The following is a 22,798-nucleotide window of genomic DNA, read 5'->3' as shown; positions in this document are numbered from 1 at the left end:
CGAACTCGGGTTCTGACAAGATGGCCGGGCTGCCCCGCAGGATCATCAAGGAAACCCAGCGTTTGCTGGCAGAACCAGTTCCTGGCATTAAAGCAGAACCAGATGAGAGCAACGCCCGTTATTTTCATGTGGTCATTGCTGGCCCCCAAGATTCCCCCTTTGAGGGAGGGACTTTTAAACTTGAACTATTCCTTCCAGAAGAATACCCAATGGCAGCACCTAAAGTACGTTTCATGACCAAAATTTATCATCCTAATGTAGACAAGTTGGGAAGAATATGTTTAGATATTTTGAAAGATAAATGGTCCCTAGCACTGCAGATTCGCACAGTTCTGCTATTAATCCAGGCTTTGTTAAGTGCTCCTAATCCAGATGATCCGTTAGCAAATGATGTAGCCGAGCAGTGGAAGACCAATGAAGCCCAAACCATAGAATCAGCGAGAGCATGGACTAGGCTATATGCCATGAATAATATTTAAGTCGATCAGATCATCAAGTGTACATCACTTCTCCTGTTCTGCAAAGACTCTTCCTTTTTTGTTTGCATTTAATGGACACAGTCTTAGAAACATTACAGAATAAAAGCCCAGGCATTTTCATCTTTGGTGATTATATGCACATTAGCAAATCTATGTCTTGTCCTGATTCACTGTTAGAAAGCATGAGCAGAGGCTAGAAGTGTCATCCTGGTTGTTGTGAAGTGTTTAAAAGCAGTGACTGCTTGGATTCATTTCCCCATCATGGTTTAAGTACAAAGCACTGTGAATGAAGGTAGTTGTCAGGGTTAGCTGCCAGTGGTATGGGTGTTTTTATTTTATTTTTTAGGGGGAAAGTTTTATTTTAATTTTATGGTTTCCTTTCTCCCTCCCCCTCTTATGGGATCTAATTGCAGTGGTTAAATGCAGCTAATCAGTTTTTTAGCATATGCTCTCTAGCCAAGTCTAACTTTAGATGCTGTAGATGGACAAGCTTGATTGTCTGAACCAAAATGGGAACATTAAATAAACATCACAGCCCTCACTAATAACATTGTGACTTTGCTGTCAAGTGTAGATTCTCTGCCCCATCCCCCCAGAAGAAGAAGAAGAAAAAAAAAGCTTGTGACCATTTTGTATGGCTTGTCTGGAAACTTCTGTAAATCTTATGTTTTAGTAAAATATTTTTTGTTATTCTAAAAAAAAAAACAAACAAAGAAACCAAAATAATGGTGGCGTTTCCCGGACTGATGACTGGCTAAGGCTTATGATGGTGAGATTAGAGGAGCTAAGGGGAGGGTGTTCAGAAATGCTCTGTGTGCTTTCCTTTCCCTCAACAGTTCTGTAACATTTTAAAGTAAGATGCTTTACAAAGCAAATTTGATCAGCCATGATGTAGGAAAGGCTGAATGTTTTCAGTCTCTATAGAAAATCCTGTTTCTAAAATAATTTATTAGAAGAGCTCGTCAAAGCCCACACCAAAGGATAAGAAAAAGAGCCGCAAAGGAGCACTGCAAGCTCTTGCTCCCTGGCTCACTCAGCTTGCCTTTTTATACCTCCCAGGACCACCTGCCCAGAGGTGCACTACACACAGTGGGCTAGCCCCTCCCACATCCACTGTCAATTATGAAAGTGATTCACGGACTTGCTTGCAGGCCAATCTGATGAAGAGTTTGCCGGATAGTTTTATGTCAACTTGACACAAGCTGAAGTCGTCTGAGAGGAGTGAACTTCAATTAAGGAAATGCCTCCAAAAGATTGGGCTGTAGGCAAGCCTGTAGAGCATTTTCTTAATTAGTTATTGATGGGGGAGGGTCCCAACCCTTTATGGGTGGTGCTGTTTCTGGCCTGGTGGTCCTGGGTTCTTTAAGAAAGTAGGCTGAGCAAGCCATGAGGAGCAAGTCAATAAGAAGCACCCTTCCATAGCCTCTGCATCAGCTCCTGCCATCAGGTTCCTGCCTGTTTCAGTTTCTGCCCTGACTTCTTTCAATGAACCCTTTCCTCCCCAACTTGCTTTTTGGTCATGGTATTTCATCACAGCACTAGTAACCATAAGACAGAGGCATTTCCTCAAATTGACATTTCCTCTTCCCAGATGATTCTAGCTTGTGCAAGTTGACATAAAAGCAACCAGCACAGGATTCTTGATCTTGATTTTCTTTCTTTCTTTTTCTTTCTTTCTTTCTTTCTTTCTTTTTTCTTCCTTTCTTTCTTTCTTTCTTTCTTTCTTTCTTCTTTCTTTCTTTTTTCCTCCCTCCCTCCCTCCCTCCCTCCCTCCCTCCCTTCCTTCCTTCCTATCTCCCTTCCTCCTTCCCTTCCTCTCTTTCTTTTTTTATCTCTCACTCTTCCCCACTCCTCCCCTTCTTCTCTCTCTTTTTCTTCATTTTGAGACAAGGTCTATATGTAGTCCAGACAGAACTGGAACTCAGTCTTCCTCCCCAAAGCCTCCCAAGTGTAATATTTCTGATGTGCCAGGTACTTGTGAGTTTTCTCCATATTATTCCCTGATCCTTTAGTTTTCCCCAAGTTAAAAAATACATCGTTTTAATGTAGTCAATGAGGCATCATGCCGAAGGACTTTACTGATATCCATAGACACTCAAATGGGCAGAATTTTGGACAGCTTTGCCCTCTTCACCTCTGAGTCACACACCATACATAGTTTGTTCCTTTTCCTTCTTTTCTTTCTTCCTTTCTCACTCCACTTCTGTAGTCCTAGGGATCAAACTTATGGTCTTGTTCATGCCAAGCAAGCCCTCCGCCAACTGAGCTAACCCCCTAGTTCCTCTGTACCATCTTTTTCACTTCATATTCCATTCCCATCCCCAGTGCTCAGTTGTCTGCTTTCTAATTATTCTCTGTAGGAATGGCTTTATCATTCACTTCCTTGAAATCTCCTATGCTGTCTGGGTTGGCTTTGAATTTTCCCTTCAGCCTTCTGAGTAACTGAGGCTGTAGGCATAGGCCATGATCCCTAGCTTGCCGTCTGCTTCTGTTGGAACCAAATTCTCATGACTCATAAAATTGTGTGAATCTAAAAACCAGAGTGACGAGAAACCTCCTTCAGCCAATACCTTTAAGAGCCTGGACCAGGCTCTTTCGGCCATCTTCCCGCCCCACCACCATGGTGCACATGAACATCCTGGCTGATGCTCTCAAGAGCATCAACAATGCAGAGAAGACAGGCAAACACCAGGTCCTCATCAGGCCCTGCTCCAAAGTCATCGTTCGGTTCCTAACCGCGATGATGAAGCACGGTTACATGGGTGAATTTGAAATCATTGATGACCACAGAGCTGGGAAGATCGTTATGAACCTCACAGGCAGGTTGAACAAGTGTGGGTGATAAACTCTAGATTTGATGTGCAACTCAAAGATCTAGAAAAATAGCAGAACAACCTGCTCCTGTCCCATCAGTTTGGCTTCATTGTACTGACCACCTCAGCTGGCATCATGGACCATGAAGAGGCAAGACGAAAGCACACAGGAGGGAAAATCCTGGGATTCTTTCTCCAGAGATGTAAAACATAAATAAAAAGCCTTTATGGACTGTGCTCAGGGTCAGTCCTTTTGAACCTTTCCAGCAGAATAGCAAATGTCTGGCTCTGCTAGCTATGCTTACTGGTGACACTTCTTTTGAAGCTACTAAGAAAGTCCTGTGATCATTGCCTTTACTTGAGTCCTGGTTGGTGTTTCAGCCGCTGTGGTTGCAGTCCAGTGGTGTTCAGCTGTGAGACTTGACATAAATAATGAAAGCATGAAAAAAAAAAGAGCCTGGACCAGGGTGGGGCATGACTTTTTGGGTACCCAGAGAAAACCACCGACCTGCCCAGCACTCACTCTCTCTTGTTTCCGCATTCCACACCTTGAGGTTGCACTTCTCGTTCCTGTTCCATGAGCTTTCCCCTTTCAATAAAGAGTAATAATTGAAATCTTTTGGAGTTAGCTTGAGATTATTTGACTTGTGCCCCCCCCCTTTATGCATTCAGTTACGCCAGAGAAAAATTCTCTAGGACCAAGCAAGCTTACTTAGGGTTAGATAACATTATAATGGAGCACTCAGGCTGCAATAAACCATCAGTGTATTTGGGGGACAATGGTGTGTGTTTTGGAAGTGAAATGAGAATTACCTAAGATATTTTGAAAGAAAAATTTATGACTACAGTAACTATTTTAAGGGTGATGAAAGTTTGAGGTTGGATGGACTATTCCTGGCCAGATGTCTTGCAGAAATGTTTTTCCTCTGTGTGTGTGTAAGAGGTAGATTTTCATAAGGCTATAGATTTGACAGAATCTTTTGTACACAGCTCTTACTAGCAATTGCATTTGCAAGAGATCCACTCCTTCCTTGGCAACCTTCCTTATTTATTTATTTATTTATTTATTTATTTATTTATCCATTATTGTTTGAGACAGAATCTTATGTGGCTCAGTGAGGTCTGGAACTCACTGTGTAGATCAGACTAACCTTGAACTTGCACTGATCCTCCTGCCCCTGCCTCCTGAGTGCTGAGATTATAGGCCCGATTCTCCATAGCTGACCCTGCTTAACTTAGTCATTTATTTTTGTTAGAATGGACACAACATCTCTATTTTGATCCTGGCAACTTGTATAACTGTAAAGAATAAAATTAGATTATTCTAGAATTTCACATTCTTGGAGAGATTGGTGAAAACTCAACCACATCCACCCCTGCTGCTTACATACCTGCCTCATACAAACACCGGTAGCAGGTTTTTGTGGAGAGAAAAATATGCAGGTTTGATTTATATCCCTGAGTGTGGAAGGTTAAAAAAGTACTCAAATGAGATATAAGTTAAACTTTTCTGATTGTCTTAAGGAAGAGGTAAATATAAAATATTGAATAAAATATAGTCTATGGAAGCAATGACCAATTTTTGACCAATGCATAGATCCATCATGGATCCAAGGGACTGAACTTGGATCATGACTGATAAAGACGGGGGGGAGGCTGCAGAGAAGGTAGAGGTGAGACAGAAAGGGGTTTAAAGGTTTATTCAGCTAAAGAACATTTATATGATGCTAGAAAGTCAAAATCAACAAATATATCAATATCCCATGTCTTCATTCTGAAATATTTTCTGTCTTGGTTTTCCATGACTAAAGGTCTATGTGCAGGCATGTTTTAAAATGTTTGTAAAACTTTAAACTGAAACATATCAAACATTGATAACTTTTGAAGAATTTCATGGTAAATATCCAACTACCACCTACTTTCTATATTAACATTTTTGTATGTTTGATTTACCACATGTTTAAAGTAGATATAATAGTGGCATAAGGATGGTTTGGTGGACAAAGGAGTTTGCTGACCTAAGTTCAATTCCTGGGACTCTTCTGGTGGAAGGAGAGAACTGTCTCCTGAAAGATGTCTCTGACCTCCACACGCATCCTGAGACACAATACCCCTCCCACAATAAGTAAGTATAATGTGAAAATTTTAAATAGATGAATAAAACATTAGTCTTACTTCCCTCTATTATCAATCCACAATATTTTATTAATGCACTTAATATACTTAATACAAACGTAATATGATTTCTGGATTTTGTGATATTTGTGGCAACTGTTAGGTTTATTTTAAAAGATTTGTAATATGCTGCTGACATTTTAAAAGATTTCTATTTATTTTACGTGTGTAAGAGTTTTGTCTGCCTGTATGTATGTGCGCCATGTGCATGCCTGGTGCCCAAGGAGGCCGGAAGAGGACGTTGGATCCCCTAGAATTAAAGTTACAAACTGTAGGGAGCCACCATGTTGAGGCTGGAAACTGAACCTGAGCTCTCTGCAGTAAGTTCTCTTAACTGTTGAGTTATCTCTCCAGTCCTGATACTGACTGTTTTTTCAAAGAAAAATGAAGGCATCAATTTACTCTAAAATGTTCAGCATGTATATTATTAACTATAGTTCAGTGTTTTATTTAGATTTTTATTTTATGTAAAATTTGCATATGATAAAATAGAAAAGTTTAAAATATATATTTCCATTTTGACCAATGCATAGATCCATCGTGGATCCAAGGGATTGACCTTGGGTCATCAAGCTTGGTGGCAGGTGCCTTTACCCAGTGAGCCATTTCACTGGCCACTCTAAAGTCCAACCCAAATCTCTACCAAGGTGGAACATTCTTATCATCCAAGAAAGTCATTCATGAGAGGCATGGCTTTAACTTTTTTAAAAATTACATTTATTTATTCATTTATATATGCACGCATTTTGTGTATGAGATCACATGGCACAGAGAGCATGTAGAAGTCAGAGGACAATTTTAGGAAGTTGATTCTCTCCTTTCATCACGTGGATCTCAAGGATTGAATGCACGTCATCAGGACTGGTTAGCAGGCATTTTCACCTGATGAGCCATCACATTAGCAGGAGTGGTTCCAGATGCTATAGGTTAATGAGTGAGCAGTGGTAGACAGAATTGAACTGTGGGGAATAAAGTCTGGAAGGTCAAAATGATTAGAAGGTGACCAGCATCCCAGGCCTGAGAGAGAGATAGTAGTCACTTGCTGCAGGCTGTAAGCAGATCAGCTTGACTGGACCTGAGCAAAATGCATAGGATCTAAGCAAAACTTTGCAGCACTCTGATTGTGTCAATAACACACACAGCAGAGCTGGGCTGTAACTCAGGGTTAGAGAACGCAGTGAGTATAGGCAAAGCTCTGTGTTCACTCACAAGCATCAGAACCAAAATCTTTTTTTTTTCTCTCTCTCTTTTTTTTTTTTCTCTCTCTCTTTTTTTTTTTTTTTTTTGCTTTTTCGAGACAGGGTTTCTCTGTGGCTTTGGAGCCTGTCCTGGAACTAGCTCTGTAGACCAGGCTGGTCTCGAACTCACAGAGATCCGCCTGCCTCTGCCTCCCGAGTGCTGGGATTAAAGGCGTGCGCCATCATCGCCCGGCTCAGAACCAAAATCTTATACAGGATTCGCCCATAGATCCTACATCCCGAAGGACAGTGTTTCCCAGTAGAGGTGATTGTGCCCTTCAATGGATGGTTGACAATGTCTGGAGACACTTTTGGTTGTTGAAAGAGTCGTGCATAGGCATTTTACTGAATGGAGTCCAGGGATCCTACTAAACGCTCCCCAATACACAGAACAGTCCTTGACATTGTTTTGTCTTGTTTTGAGACAGGGTTTCTCTGTGTAGCTTTGAAACCTGTCCTGGAACTCACTCTGTAGACCAGGCTGGTCTTGAACTCACAGAGATCCTCCTGCCTCTGCCTTGTGAAAGCTGCGATAAAAAGTGTGCACCAGGGCTGGAGAGATGGCTCAGAGGTTAAGAGCATTGCCTGCTCTTCCAAAGGTCCTGAGTTCAATTCCCAGCAACCACGTGGTGGCTCACAACCATCTGTAATGGGGTCTGGTGCCCTCTTATGGCCTGCAGGCATACACAGAGACAGAATATTGTATACATAATAAATAAAAAATATTTAAAAAAAAAAGTGTGCACCACCACTGCCTGGCTAGTCCTTCACCATTTTACAGCCTCACATGGCACTAGTATCTGCTATAGGTTAAAGGTAGGGGTTGCTACCTATAGGGGAAAGTCAATGGCAGTTAGTGCTCGCAGCAAACTTTTTTTTGTGAAAGGCAATATGTTATTATAGATATAGATATAGATATAGATTGGTTTTTCAAGACAGGGTTTCTCTGTGGCTTTGGAGCCTGTCCTGGAACTAGCTCTGTAGACCAGGCTGGTCTCGCACTCACAGAGATCCGCCTGCCTCTGCCTCCTGAGTGCTGGGATTAAAGGCGTGCGCCACCATCGCCCAGCTCCAATACGTTATTTTATCTTTTAAGATCAAGAAGAGAATCTGGGGAGATGTCAAGGGTTAAGAGCATGTCCTGCTATTGCAGAAGATCCTAGCTTAACTCCCAACACCCACAGTAGGTGACTCACAACCACATGTAAACTCCTGTCCCAGAGAGAGTTGAAGCCTGCCCTTGTGGACACCTGCACTCATAGGCACAAATCTTCTCTCATACACATCATTTAAAAAATCTTGCCGGGCGATGGTGGCGCACGCCTTTAATCCCAGCACTCGGGAGGCAGAGGCAGGCGGATCTCTGTGAGTTCGAGGCCAGCCTGGTCTACAAGAGCTAGTTCCAGGACAGGCACCAAAGCTACAGAGAAACCCTGTCTCGAAAAAAAACAAAAAAATAAAACCAAACAACAACAACAAAAAAAAAAACAAAAACAAAAACAAAAAATCTTAAAAAGACCAAGAAAGAGGAACAATAACTCACTACTGAGTAAAACAGCTACAAGCAGGTGTGGCAGCATATGCCTTTATTCACTCGGGAGGCAAGGCAGGCAGATCTCTATGAGTTTGAATCTAGCCTGGTCTAAGCCAGCCAGGGTTAGATGGTAAGATCTGACTCAAAACAAACAACTTCCCTTTGTCCCCCAAAAACCTCCAAGCTAAAAACTACCCTTCCATTTTGGTATAATTTTGGGTAGTGATGCAGGCAGAGGCAGTAGACTGTTTATAACTAGAAAATGGCATATGATTGCACAAAGGGCATTTTAGGGAAACTCTCAGGGCAGCACTGGGCTGCCACTTTCCTTATCTGGATTCCTGGATCTGTAATTTGAGGATGAAGAGAAGGGGACAGGGGGAACGGGTGAAGAAAGAGGTATGCACAGTTCCCCCTCTTGCTCTGACCCTGCAGCATCTGTTCTTACGGAATATTCAGGACAGCGATGGCATCAGCTGCAGTCCTGTGACTCCATCTGCCAAATCCCCAGCAAAGGTCACACCAGAGAGCAGCTCCCCAGCTCTGTTTGGAGAGCATGACCCTCACAGGCCCCATGGCTGTGTCCTCCCACGCAACCAGCTGACCCGTGAATCACCTGGGGTGAGTGGGACAGAGTGAGGCTCACGAGTGATTATCACTCCCACTGGATAAGTGAGTAAACTGAGGCAGCAGAGACACTTTGTTACTTACCCAGGACCATAGAGTTTGTAGGTCAGTGACTTGGGATTTGAGCCAGGAAGTCTAGCTCGAAAGTACTTAAACACTCTACACTTCCCTTAACATGACATCGGGCGTGTCAACTTCATGGAAGGGTAACACAGAGCATGCGCACCAACTACCCAAATCACAAGCGTCTGACTTTGTGAATTTTCACAGTGAGCACACTTACATACTAGTGTACAGATCAAAGAATAGAACGCTAGCAGTTCCATGGGACCTTCAGCCACCTTCTCTTCAGATTATTTCTTCAATTTATTTTTAACTTTTCCTTAGATACTTGGGCACGTATGTGAGCACAGAAATGCAAATGCCACACGTGTGTGCAAGGCATGGGAGAACTCTTGGGTGTCGGCTTGTGGGACCTGGAAGTCAAACTTAGGTCATTGAGCCTGCGTGTTTTTGCTGATACCTGCTGAGCCATTTTCCCTGGCCTATTTATTGATGCTGGGGTTTGTGAGTACATGCATACGGAAGCTAGAAGACAATTTCCCAGGAGCCAGCTCTCCCTTTTAGTCTTCTCTTTGAGGCAAGGTACCTCTTGATTCTGGGTACCTTCCAGTTCCTCCAGGCTCCCTGGCCCCTGAGCTTCCAGCTTCCATTTTGCACTAGTATTACTGTGATTACATTTGGGAACCACCTCTTCTGGCCGGAGCCACCACATCTGGCTTCTACATGAGTTTTGGGGATTGAACTCAGGTCAACCGGCTTGCTTGGAAAGTGTTTTACCCACTAAACCTTCTCCCTGACCCTCACTCACTATTCTACTTTAGATCACACATATTTCAAGCGCCATTAGGTCTTGTTCTTTTGACACAGGGTCTTGCTATATCGTTTAGGCTGGCCTTGAACTTGTTTGTCAGCTCAAGTGATCATCTTGCTTCACAACTTGAATTATAAAAGTGTGTCACTATGAGTACCTTTTATGAAGTCCGCTGATAAAGTCAAACATATTCTATCTTGATGATACAGTGGCTGGAGAATCTCCAGTTTCGTCAAATTCTCTCTGCCAGTAAAAGCCCAAATGTTCCCTTAAGCCCCACCCCTGCAGGACTACATCTCCCAGGAGGCTGTGCTCTGAAGGCTCTCGGATTTAAGTAAGATTCTGAGCTCCGTTTAAACCAGCCTGTTGCAGAGTGCCCTGGAGTGAGAGGAGCCAAGAGTCAGCAGAAACTGCCAGGAGTTGGAGCCAGGGAAGGATCCCGAGGCCAGGTTGAGGGTGGAAGCTGGAGCAGCAGCCGCCAAGGAGGTTGACAAGATGCTGGTTATCTTGGGACTGTTCGCGTCTTTCCTCTCGATCTTGTACCTGACAGCTCCGTCCATCAGGTTTGTCTTAATCCAGCAACTCAGCAATACCTTACAAAGCCCTGCAGTGGTAGCCACCTGCGACTGCTGAAGGAGAAAAGGGAAGACGGTGAAAGAGAGATTAGAATAGTAAAAGCAGGAAAGGAGGGGTTATGGAAGCGAGGTGGAAATTGAGAAGGAAGCACCTGGGTGGGCGGCGGTGGGGCTGATTCGAATCCTGACGCTAAGGGAAGGCTGAGGGGACCGGTGTCCTGGAACTTTCATTTAACCCCTTTAGGTTTCTCTGACACTTTCCCTTTCTTTTCTGACCTTAGGTAAGGTAGGGTGTCACCAGGGCATCTTTGTCGAGGAACGCATTGTCCAGCAGTAGGCACTCTGGGAAGGAAACAAACTCGCTCCCAGTGATACTTCTCTCAATAAATGTTTTGGAAATAGCCCTTTCAATGGGGATTTCTGGAGGTGCAAAAGAAAGGGCTATTCTGAGTAGAGAATTAAAAATTTGCGGCTGATTAAGAAGGTAGATAGAAGCCAGGCGTGGTTGTGCTTGTCTTTAATCCCAGCACTCGGGAGACCGAGGCAGCTGGATCTCTGAGTTAAGAGTCCAGCCTGGTCTATAGAGTGAGTTCCAGGACAGTAAGGGCTAAATAGAGAGACCCTGTCTTGAGTCCCCATCCTCTCCTCCCGCCCCTGCTGCCAAAAAATATAAAGGCTAGATAGACATATTAGGGACCGGGTGTCAGAGTGTTATACTCAATCATGGACATGTTTAGAAATGATTTGAACAACTTTGGGTTTTATTTTCTGCTTTGCAAGGTAGAAATAATACTGAAATGGCTGGGAAAATTAATATAAATTACATAAGGAAGTATAGTATGTATGGACAGTATCTAGCTTGGGAAAGATAGTGAGTGTAGAGATGGTCTATCCTGGGGTAGACAGTGAGTGTAGAAAGTGTCTAACCTGGGATAGATATTGAGTGTGGAAAGTCTAGCCTGGGGTGGACAGTGAGTATAGAAAGTGTCTAGCCTAGTGTCTGTCAGCCAGTGGTGTTCAGGAAGTATTCTAGACTCTATTATGGTCTTGTTTTCAGCAAGAAAGTTTTCTCTGCATGCCAATGGCCTGAATAAAATCCCTAACCCAGTGGCTGAAAGTCCCTCAGGATGCTCTATCGTCTACAACTGAAGAGACAACTGAGGGGTGATACTTACGTGTGTCAGCCCAGATGCTGTCCACCAGTTCCTCTGCTGACTACTGGAGCCCTAGGGCTCAGGGCTGTTGATTCCACTAGTGTTCATCACCCGTGTGTTTCCATTGTGGGTCAGAGGAGGAGGCTGACCTATGGGAATCTAGGGATTAGACTGTTAGCTTTGTTACCCGACAAGGAATGGCTCCATTGTCCCTGGCTCAGGAGCATTTTCTCTGCTTGTTCAGGACACATAACCTTCCTCTCTATGCCTCTGAGCTGGCCACTACCCTGCCCAATCAAACAGTGGCCCATGCAAACTAACTTCTTTGCTTATTCGTTTTTTTTTTTTGTTTTTTGTTTTTTGAGACAGGATTTCTCTGTGTAGCCTTGGCTGTCCTAGAACTAGCTCTGTAGACCAGGCTGACCTGGAACTCACGGAAATCTACCTGCCTCTGCCTCCCAAGTGTGGGATTAAATGTGTACACTACCACTGCCTGGATCAAATGAACTTTTTAAGATGATGACATTTTAGGACACCAATTTAAAGCCCTCCCTCTTTGTAGTTACGTGGTCTCGTTTTATGCATCTCAGCATGAGTTTGGGAGACTGGTGTATGATTTTCCTCCCTTTGGGCACAGGAAGTTCTTTGCTGGTGGAGTTTGTACAACGAGTGTGCAGATTCCCGGAAAGGTAGTGGTCATCACAGGTGCCAACACAGGCATTGGCAAGGAGACAGCCAGAGAGCTCGCACGAAGAGGTGAGTCCTTCCCCATCTGTTTCCCCGGGGCCACACCTCCTGCCCTCTTCACCAGGGTCCTGCCTGGATTTCCTTGTCTTTCTTTCTGGGCTTGGAGGCAGTGATGGGAATTTAAGGACACTGAAATTCAAGTCTAATGTGGCACTAATTTATTCTGGCTCTCCCCATAGCTCCCTTCCTTCCTGTACCTTCTCTCCTTCAGGGAGTAAGGGGAATGATGTCTCTTGGTTATAGTGGTCAAGTCAGTTATTTTAAGGTATATACTAAGCAGGATGAAATATCAGAGTGCAAGATGAGGGTTCTCAGCTGTACTGTGAGAAGCTGGAAGTGGCAGTATGTTCGTTCCACCGCCATAGGGACAGCTATGAGTATGCTCTACCCATTAGCTGCAAGCTCACTTCCTGTACCTCTGCACACATTGCCCGTTCTGCCTTGACCCCAGGAGCACGAGTATACATTGCCTGTCGAGATGTACTGAAGGGAGAGTCTGCTGCTAGTGACATCCGAGCAGATACCAAGAACTCCCAGGTGCTGGTGCGGAAATTGGACCTATCTGACACCAAATCCATCCGAGCCTTTGCTGAGCGCTTCCTGGCAGGTAAGGTTCCAGCGAGTAGCCAGGAAAGCAGGAAACTGAGCAACGTAGGGATGACGGCCCCACCCAGAACCATCTATGGGCCCTTGCATCATACCCATGATCCCACTGGACAGGTTCAGCCACATAAACCAGCAGGACAGGGAATTGGCAAAGGGATGGCAGGGGGACAAGCCGGGCAGGATCTTTATCAACATTTTTGCTCCACAGTGGGAATCTTGGAGGTTTCATCTCCATGTCTGAGCTTGTACCTTGGTGTGAGGTGTGGCCCTGGTGCTATTCTTTCCTTTCATCCAGAAAGTCAACCTTCTGTGGCTACAGGCACTAGATGAGCGTGTGCCATTGTCAAAATGCTCCCGTGTCTTGGGAAATTACTGGCATCTACCAAGGACTACAGGTCCTTGAGGGACAAGGTCTAGGTGTGCCTTGTTTTGCCAAGTCTTCCCAGGGCCCATCAATGTGGGCCTGCTCCAGAGCCAGTGATTAGTATACATTAGCCATGTGAATGAGCAAGTGGTGTCCAGGAAGATATCAGCAAGTAAAATCAGAAACCCAATGGCAATGGTGATTCTATGTCACCCAGACAGGTCCAAATGGGGGAGTAGTTATTGACTTCTGAGGCAACATCTTATCTTAGGAGACAGGAGAAAGATGAGTGGTGAGTGATAACCTTGCCTAACAAAGAGTAGTCACCGACGAAAGCAGGGAGGAGGGTGCAACACTTGAGATGGTGACAGGTGGCTAGAGGTTTCATTGCCAGCCGAAGGATCTCCCTGATTGTACTCAACAGAGGAAAAGAAGCTCCATATTTTGATCAACAATGCGGGAGTGATGATGTGCCCCTATTCTAAGACAACAGATGGCTTTGAAACCCACTTTGGAGTCAACCACCTGGGTAAGTATCTTTGTGTGGTTAAAGGTAAGCTATAAGCCACCTTGACCTCTCAGGAAGATGACTCGGTACTCAGGACCTCCATTGATCCTCATAGAGCATCTTAGGATCCTCATAGGATCCCTCACCACAAGATACATTGCTCGTTTGCACTTTTTTAAGCAGTCAAAACTGTGACTCTGTGTTTCTATTCAGAAGCCCCCATCTCAGAAAAAACTAGGGAGAAAAATGCCATCCTTCGATGGGGTAATGGCAACGTGGGGCTTGCTGGGCAGAGCCAACCTGTGGGTATTCGGGATCTGGATTTGGCAGGGAAAATGACATCCACACGAGAACCAAAAATATCCTTGGGCTGGTGTGGGGGGGTAAGTGGATCTTGCAAAGTTGATACACAAGATAGATTGGCGTTCAGAGTTCAAGATTAATACTCTAGTCACGGGAGCATGTGGCATATTCTAAGCGAGTGTTATTTTCGCTGACTATTTTAGCTTTCTTTCTATATGAGTATATGAGAACCCACAGTTATGCAGAGAAATTGGAGACGAGCAGATGGGAATATAAACAATAGGTACAAAAATCTAGATTAAATATCATTGAAGCAGTCTAGCTTTGGCCCTTGCTTTTGACTAACTTAAAGGAAGTGACCATTTAGCACGGAGTGATTCAGGCTTTATTCACATGCAGAAGACAGTGAGCCAAAATGAAAATTCTCTCTTCTGTTCCTATACCCTGAGCCTGAGCCTAGAGACATTCTACCATTGAGTTTTCCTTTTGGATTTCTTTGTAGGCCATTTTCTTCTTACATACCTGCTTTTGGGGCGGCTGAAGGAGTCTGCTCCCTCACGGGTGGTAAACCTATCCTCAGTGGCCCACCTTGGTGGCAAGATCCGTTTCCATGACCTCCAGGGAGAGAAGCGCTACTGCCGTGGCTTCGCCTATTGTCACAGCAAGCTGGCCAATATACTTTTCACCCGAGAGCTGGCCAAGAGGCTCCAAGGTACGTGTGGGGAAATAATAAAGTATTTTATCATTTAAATAATAAAAACAGGACCCTTAGTCCAGATTATAGGTTCATAGAAACTTCTGGAACCAGTATTTTAGTACTATTCTGCATGGTTCGGAAAATGATCTTTGATAGCTGTGCTTTTTGTTTTGAATGAGTGAGTTTATTAAATATGTAGGGAGCAAAAATAAAAGAATAAAGAGTAGTAACAGAGAGAACAGTGGACAGATACTAAAACACCAGATTGGGCACTAACAACATCTAGCGGAGACTCTCGCCCAGTTGAGAGAGCAAATAAAAGGGAATGTCAGGGTCTTCCAAACACCTAGCAGAAACTAACCGAGGAAGCCCCATTGTGGCAGTCAGTCGGAGTCCTGATTGAGAGTTCTAGATAGAGCATAAAACTGTTTCTCAGCAAAAGAGCAAATAGCTCCAGATAAACAGAACATTAGCAAAGCAGGCACCTAAAAACATCCAGCAGAAACCGAGTATTGAAATTGAAGCAGTCAGCCGGAATCCTCCGTTGAGCTTTTTCTCCACGGTGAGCCTCCGGTAGCTGGACTTTAACTCCCTGCTCCTATTCCAGGCATTTTAACGTGACAGGATAGACAATGAATAACCTTGGTTGGGAACCGCTTCCCTTCTAGCTGCTCTCAAGGACACATTTCTAACACCCTTAGTTGCTTGCCATTCTTCCGTCTTCCCATCACAGAGCCAGGGGCCATCCTGACCTAGGAAAGATCAGGGCAGGTTGGAAGATGTTTGACATAAATATGCTTCAGTGTGAAGGGGGGCAACTTCATTTCCAGAGCTTCCCAAGTGAGTCCCAACAGAACGTAAACATTTACCGGTACAATGTACCTTATAAGAAGGACCATGGCGTGTCGAGGAGACTGAGGTTACTAACAGAATGGAGTCGCTGTCCCTCAGGAAGTCCTGGGCTGAAGAGGTTGGAACTCTGGAAAGTTGCCTATGTTGGCTGCCTCTTTGCCTCCGATTATTTTGTTTTGTTTTTACAACAACCCTTGGTAACAGTCGGAGTGGGTAAGAATATTCCCATTTTATAGGTCAGAACTGAAATCCATGGAAACAGCTAGCTCAAGATTATACAATAAATAGAGGCATCAGACGACCTCAGGGATTACTTCTGTAGTTCATAGAGAGCCAGAACTGGGACATGGGCTCTCCGCTCTAAGCTCTTCCTCTCGTGTACCTTACACTGAGTTCTGCTAAGCTTCTGTGAGGGAGATAGGGCTGGATTTCAGGCTCCTGGGTCTGAGTTTTTGCCCTTCCACATACTAAACTACTTGTGCATATGTAGACATGTTCCTTTAACTTCCTCGACCGCCTCGTCAGCTATAAAATGAGACTCTAATCCTTAATAATTCTGCTCTTCCCTGGGGTCTAGATAATCTGTGGGTCCTGATCTCTCTGAGTTGAGGGGACTGTTTGCTATTGTGAATAATTCAGACTCTGGGAAGAATGGCCAGTATCAGAATGTCAGAGCAGGAGAATAAGATAATCGTGGCAATAAATAGTAATGACAGGGAGCTTTGCGTGCCAGGCACCGTATAAGCCTCCAAATGTTCTTAGGAGATAAGCATTATTATTTTCCTCTATCTATGAATGAAGAGAAAGCACAGCTGTATTGAGGAATTTGCTCAAGTGTGTCTCCCAGCTGAGACAGTCCTCACTCAAGAATCCAGCAATAAGAATCACTTTCCATGTGGGGCAGCAGACTGCTACCTATGACCATGGCAATTTATTTAGTTGCCCCGTGTCTCCATTTTCTTAGCTGTACATAGGCATCTTAATGCTACCTACTGCTGCATAAGCCTCTTTTCAGAGCTAAGACATGACCGGCCTCTGTCCCCTGCTCTCCAAGTCCCCCTGCCTCTGATTAGTTGAGTAAGAAGTGCTGTTCCAAAAAAGGAGAAGGAAAAGGGAGACGCAGGATTGCCTGACCTTGGGGTCACACCTGTGCTGGGTAGAGCAGGTGTGAGAAAAAGCGACAACCTCTCAGCATCAGATGGTCAAGAGTTTTGGCCGGGCCTTTGGTGACAGTCTGAGGTAGTGAGGAGCCGGGTGAGAGGCACAGACTCTGTGTTGAAACTGAGTACTAAGGCACATAAGGACTTGGCTCATAACCCTCCCCCACAGTGTTCTGCAGGTCAATTGAGGAGGAGGTTTTTTTGACAAGCCACAATTACGGATCCTGATGATAGTCCATACCAAATCAGTGTATTCTTTTCAATGATTTATTTCCCTGCAGGGAATGCCTTCTCAACCAATCAAGGCTGTATGTACAATCAGATTTATCACCCACATATTAACAATAACGGCATCATTCGTCTCAGTATTCTGAGGTTACAGCAGTCTCCTGCTTGGATTATTTCCTATGTTACCTTATCCGTTATGTCCACTGCTAAGTGATCCAAACGTGCCTGCCCCCCTTGTGCCAGAGAGTGTATAAATCTACAAAACAACGCTACAGGCAAGAGCACATCCAAGGAACAGATTCTAGAAAGATGCCGTGCAATGCTGCCCTGAATGCAGGAGAACCTGCATTGTAACTGGACTGGAGTCCAAATTGCTGTTCCTGTGTTGATTTTCTTATCCAGCTGTTCCCTTGTCAGGCCTCACCTTTATTTTATTTTCTTCCAGCTTTGGACAATAACTACTTTCTAAAATAGTTACTAGTTGTCCAAGATTGATGATTTTTTTTTTTTTTTTTGGATTTTCGAGACAGGGTTTCTCCATAGCTTTTTGGTTCCTGTCCTGGAACTAGCTCTTGTAGACCAGGCTGGTCTCGAACTCATAGAGATCCACCTGCCTCTGCCTCCCGAGTGCTGGGATTAAAGGCATGCACCACCACCACTGGGCTCTTTCTTTTTCTTTTTTTTAATTATTTTTTTGATGATTTTTTTAAAAAAATAGAATGTATCTATTATGTGGACAAAATTTTAACTTGGTTGTGAAAGATATCCTGCTGTCACATCGAAGGAAGGAACAATATTCTAGCTTCATCTGTTCCTGTTTAAGGCGTCCACTGTTAGAGATATACTTTATGCTCATAACCGATATGACTGGAGAACCAGTATTGAATTTATAGCATCGTCAGAAGCAAAAATATGATATAAGTTACTTGCGTCAGTAAAGGAATGGCCTGCTCTTTACAAAGTAGAAATTGAAAATCAAACACCCTTTGTATTCCAAATTAGAATCTCAAAACTTTTGTAGTTTTCATTAAATTGCTGGGAGGCTTGGAGTTGTTAGTCCATCTTCCATCCTACGGTTAAATGTCTCAGCGAATAACTGACGCAAGCTATCAGTGGCTGATTGATCCAATGATAACTCCGCCAGTAACTGATTTATTTTCCTTCAATAAGTTGTTTATATTTTTATTTTATATGCATTGGTGTTTTGCCTTCATGTATATCCGGGTGAGGGTGTCAGGTCCCCTGGAACTGAAGTTACAGGCAGTTGTGAGCTGCCATATGGGTGCTGGGAATTGAACCTGGGTCCTCTGGAAGGACAGTCAATGCTCCTAACCACTGAGCCATCTGTCCAGCTCCCTTCCTTCACTAAGTTGTGTAAATCAAAAAAACTAAAAAGCAATGAAACAACACAGGTAAAGTGTACAATGCAGTCCCTGAACATAAACAGTACTGAAAATGAGATGGTATGGGAGATGTGTTGGGGGCAGCTTAATGTCCCATAATTCCCACCAACACCCCTCCATCCACACCTCATACATGTGCTTCCCCAGCTAGCCTCTATCCTCAACCTTTCAAACAGATTGTTGTCTCAAAGCTCCTCCCATAGAAATGGCAAAGATACTGCTATTAATGATTAATACTTCTATTTCCCACATGTTTTTATTAGTAGTATGTAAGCCTCCATATAAGATAGCATTGAACTAGGACTCTTCTTTTGGAGCATAGAAAGCTGAGAAGGCTATGTAGATCTTTCTCAAAGAGATCAATTCATTCCTGGGCAGAGTGAGTAGACCCTTTTGAAACCTAGACTTGGGTTTCCCAAGTCCCTTCTTGTCATCTGGGTATTTTGCCGCAGGGCTCAGAGTGTGTCCTTGGCCTTACTGTGTCTTCTTTGTCCTAGGAATGGGGGTCACCGCCTACGTGGTACACCCAGGTATCGTAATGTCTGAGATTGTCAGGCACTCCTTCCTACTGTGCTTGTTGTGGCGGCTTTTCTCACCCTTCTTCAAGTCCACCCGGCAGGGAGCTCAGACCAGCTTGCACTGCGCCCTGTCAGAGGGCCTGGAGCCCCTGAGCGGCAAGTATTTCAGGTACGGGTTGGCAGTGCAGAGTGTCTCCACTACCGGTGTCTGTGAATCACGGAGCTTTGCATTGGTGCTGGAAGATGGAATCCAGGCTTGGGTAGGGTCAGTTTTATTTCAGTGTGCCAGGTTTCTGTGAGCATCTTTTGAATTTGAGTACCACATGTAAACATAACTGCACATGCAGTCAGAGCTTGCAAATGAGAAGTCCAAGCTAAAGTCCCCTTCCCATTCCCTGACTTAATCCGGCCCAGTCTGGTCTACTGTTGGTTGCTAAGCAACATGCCATTTGTTAAGTGGAGCTCTGAGAGTACCTTTAGTGTCTGCAGTAGGGGAATGGATGAATGGTAGCAGCCACTGTAATGTGGCTTGAGCTCTTGGCATGTGTTTGGCCCTCACCTAAGCGTGTTATGTGTATCGGATCATACAGTCATCTCAGCTGTCCTCAAACTCAAGAGTTCCAACTGTCTCTGCCTCTGCATCCCAAGTGCTAGGATTAGCGGAGTGTGCCGTGACCAGCTCTTGATTTAGCTTAGAGGCATTTTCTCACTACGAAGTCCAGTCTGACCTCAGATTTATGATTTTCTGTTTCAGTCTTCTGAGTGCTGGGGTTCCAGCTATGTCCCAGCATGCCTAGTTTCCTTTTGTCTTCTAAGTGTGGCCATTAGAAAATCTGAATTATGCATGTGGCTCATATTTTTGGTTTGCATCCTTTTGTTGTTGTTTGGAGGGGGGCAAGGTTTCTCTGTGTAGTCCTGGTTGTCCTGAAACTTACTCTGTAGACCAGGCTGGCCTCATCTCACAGACCTCACCTTTGCTTCCCAAGAGGTGGGATTAAAGGTGTACACTCTAATGTCTGATGTGCAACCTCTTTTTATTGAACACAAATCTGGGTGTTTACATTACTGCCTTATGAATGTGACAGATATTATGTAGTCATTTAATATGATTTCAGATAATGTTTAATTAATAAGGGATTTTTCATAATACAATATGTGAGAAAACGAACGAATGAACAAACAAAAAAACCAGAATACAAGATATGAGATATGACCCAGCAGCTGAAGGTTCTTACTGCTCTTGCAGAGGACGGGAGTTTGGCTCTCAGTGCCGAGTGTCTCACACTGACTGGGACCTCAGCTCCAGGGGACCGATGCCCTCTTCTGGCTTCCATAGGCACTCACTCACATGCACAAGCTCTCACACAGACACGCGTGGATACAGAGAATGAAAACAAAATCTTTTTAAAAGACCATGTGAACGTTGTTACAAATACATAGTGAATATTCTAGAAAAACCTAGGGAGATGAGGAAGTGCCGGACAAGATATGAAAGAGACTCACAACTTCTTATTCTAACTGTTTCTTTATTATTTAAAATGTTTTGGAAGGTCTTATATATATTTGCTATCTATATAATTAAAATATATTTTAACAACAAAAAAAGACTTCTTCCCCAAACTAAATACAACATGGTCTCACTTTTGTATAAAAGTAAAATTCCACATAAACTTACATATATCTATGCATAAACAAACAAGGTTGGAAAAGAAGGCCAGCCAAATGATAGGCTTTTTTAAAAACCAGAATTATATTTTCCAAACATCACACAGAAGTGTCATAATTATGAAAACTAGAACTCCAATGGGTCGGCCTATCTCCCTTTCACCATTCTCCCCATCCTTGGTCCGTCTGCTCACTCTAAAACAGGTCAGTACTTACGTAGTTCTCCCTGGGCACAAGTGACTTTGGATGGAATTCAGAGTTTCTCTAAATTTAGTAAGAAAGCCACTGCAGTGTTATCTGTGACTTTGCCACCACAGGTTACCGGTATTCTCATATCACATTGAATTATTGAAGGTATTTCATAATGCCTCTTTGGCTCACAAATACTTCGAAATAGTTGGGTATCAGTTCTGGTATCGCATCTTGCTGTAGGCCATACTAACAAAAAGCTTATGTATTACTATTTCAAAATTTGTTTTATATTTATATATATGCATGCGTGTTTATATATTTAAGATTTTTACATTTATGTGCATCTATGTGAGCGTATATGCATGAGTGTGAGGATGCCCATGGAGACCAGAATGGATGTTGGATTCTCTGGATCTGGAGTTGCAGAGGGCTGTGAGCAGCCTGACATGGTGCTGGGAAGCAAACCTGGATCTTCTGGAAGGGCAGCAAATGTGCTTTGCTACCAATTCATTTCTTCAGCCCCTATATTTTGGTTTTTCAAGAGAGGGCCTCGTTGTGGTTCAGGATAGCCTCAAAGTCGCTCTGTAGCCAAGGGTGACCTTAATCTTCCAGTCTTCTTGCCTCTGCTTCTCAAGGGCTGGGATTATTTAGGATTATTTAGGCTGCACCCTGACCCTGGAATACTTAAGAATTCATTTTAGTGCAGTTTCCTTAAGTCCAGTGCACGTATTGTATATAACTAGAAATCTATTCTGAGAAATGTGTTCCGAGATTGTCAGTTTTCATTCTAATGTTCACTCTCTGTGTCTGCCAGTGACTGCAAGAGGACCTGGGTGTCCCCAAGGGCCCGGAATAAGAAGACAGCTGAGCGTCTGTGGAACGTCAGTTGTGAGCTTCTAGGAATCCAGTGGGACTAGCTGGCTGGGAGACTATGGCCTTTTCAGGCCCAATCCATGTCGTAATGAAAGGGGACCAAAGACAAGGGCAGCCCGAAAGGATTATCCATCTAGCCTGCTGCTGCTGTGACTCCTGCCTACTCCGAACCTTCTAGAATCCTTTATACACACGACCTTTTTGTGAAGCAGGGTCATAGCCCACAATGATATTCACACCTACAGACCATTCTCCTCAAAAGACTTAGAGAACCCACAACCCTCTGAGGCAAGAGGTCTATGTAGGTGCCAGGCTGGATATAGGGGTAGAAGAGGAACCTAGGAAATGGGGTCCTTTTCCTCACCAGCATCAGAAACACTAGCCTGCATGTTCACGGGAGCACTAGCATTGCACATGTCTATGAACTATAGGCTCGGATTCTAGATCGGCCTCTTTTCTCTATGAAATAAAATGCTAGTCACACCCCTGAAGTCTGGACCAAGGAAGGAAGAAGTGGCTCACTTTGGCCGAGCTTCATTTCTTCCTTTGAATGTCCTGGAGCCTCTGCATGAAGCTGAGCACATTTCCACCATGTAGATCCCCCACTAAACCATTCTCTTTACCTCAATTTTTAGAGAAATAAAGTTTTATGTCCATCTCATTGTCTTATGTGTTTTCTCAGGGAGACATGGAAGAAAGGAAATCAGCTGTCAGTCCAGTGAGTCCACATGTCCTCTTACTTAGCCACTCACCAATACATCCAGAACTTTCTTAGAGTACTGTGTCTGGGTACAAAGTAAGCTGACCAAGCTAGCAAGCATTCACGCAGGTTTCTTTCAATGCCTGTATTTTATTATGAGAAGTAAGAGGTGTGGCTTAAAATGCAGAGCCATTCTGCTCCACCACAGATTATGATCAGATAAATTTGACATATAGATACAAAAAAGCAAACCCCAATCTGTTTCCCTAAATGTATAGCTCTTACCCCCTCTGGTTCCCCTGTTCTTCTGTGTTGTGGCCCTCATGACCTCCTTGCTGAAGGTCATCCAGAAGAGGTAGGCAGATGTGGCCAATGTTACAACCCATTGGCCCAAGAAGTCATATTTATTGATCTTAGATCTGAAGGGCATCTGGTGATAAATACTCTCTTTTCTTTAATGCAACATAGCCTTACATTTTATAAGTATTTATTAACTACAAAATAACAGGTTTA

The 22,798-nt window shown here is 43.8% G+C and overlaps 2 protein-coding genes and 1 pseudogene across 2 annotated transcripts; all 3 read left to right on the top strand.

Annotated features, from left to right (window-relative positions):
- Positions 1 to 640, top strand: LOC121452447 (ubiquitin-conjugating enzyme E2 N-like). The gene has a single exon (XM_041658625.1). It carries the CDS (start codon positions 21 to 23, stop codon positions 477 to 479), a length of 459 nt encoding a protein of 152 aa, XP_041514559.1. The 5' UTR covers positions 1 to 20; the 3' UTR covers positions 480 to 640.
- A 2,459-nt stretch (positions 641 to 3,099) lies between these two features.
- LOC121452565 lies at positions 3,100 to 3,535 on the top strand (annotated as a pseudogene).
- A 6,578-nt stretch (positions 3,536 to 10,113) lies between these two features.
- On the top strand, positions 10,114 to 22,241 carry Rdh12 (retinol dehydrogenase 12). The gene is made up of 7 exons (XM_041658504.1): positions 10,114 to 10,303; positions 12,107 to 12,225; positions 12,668 to 12,823; positions 13,611 to 13,715; positions 14,500 to 14,709; positions 18,835 to 19,024; positions 21,527 to 22,241. Exons 1-7 carry the CDS (start codon positions 10,236 to 10,238, stop codon positions 21,627 to 21,629), a joined length of 951 nt encoding a protein of 316 aa, XP_041514438.1. The 5' UTR covers positions 10,114 to 10,235; the 3' UTR covers positions 21,630 to 22,241.
- Positions 22,242 to 22,798: the final 557 nt, after the last annotated feature.

Source organism: Microtus oregoni, unplaced genomic scaffold (assembly GCF_018167655.1).
Source record: "Microtus oregoni isolate MIOR12 unplaced genomic scaffold, Mior012 000009F_ref0000495, whole genome shotgun sequence".
NCBI lineage: Eukaryota > Metazoa > Chordata > Mammalia > Rodentia > Cricetidae > Microtus > Microtus oregoni.
The sequence above is the reverse complement of the archived record's forward strand: the minus strand, read 5'-3'. Positions and strand labels throughout refer to the sequence as shown.

Bases quoted from the DNA above. Each gene is read 5' to 3' on its own strand.
- Rdh12 (XM_041658504.1), top strand. From the start codon at position 10,236: ATGCTGGTTATCTTGGGACTGTTCGCGTCTTTCCTCTCGATCTTGTAC. The intron at 12,226-12,667 runs GTGAGTCCTTCC...CCTTGACCCCAG, and splicing joins CAGAGAGCTCGCACGAAGAG to GAGCACGAGTATACATTGCC. The intron at 12,824-13,610 runs GTAAGGTTCCAG...TGTACTCAACAG, and splicing joins TGCTGAGCGCTTCCTGGCAG to AGGAAAAGAAGCTCCATATT.
- LOC121452447 (XM_041658625.1), top strand. From the start codon at position 21: ATGGCCGGGCTGCCCCGCAGGATCATCAAGGAAACCCAGCGTTTGCTG.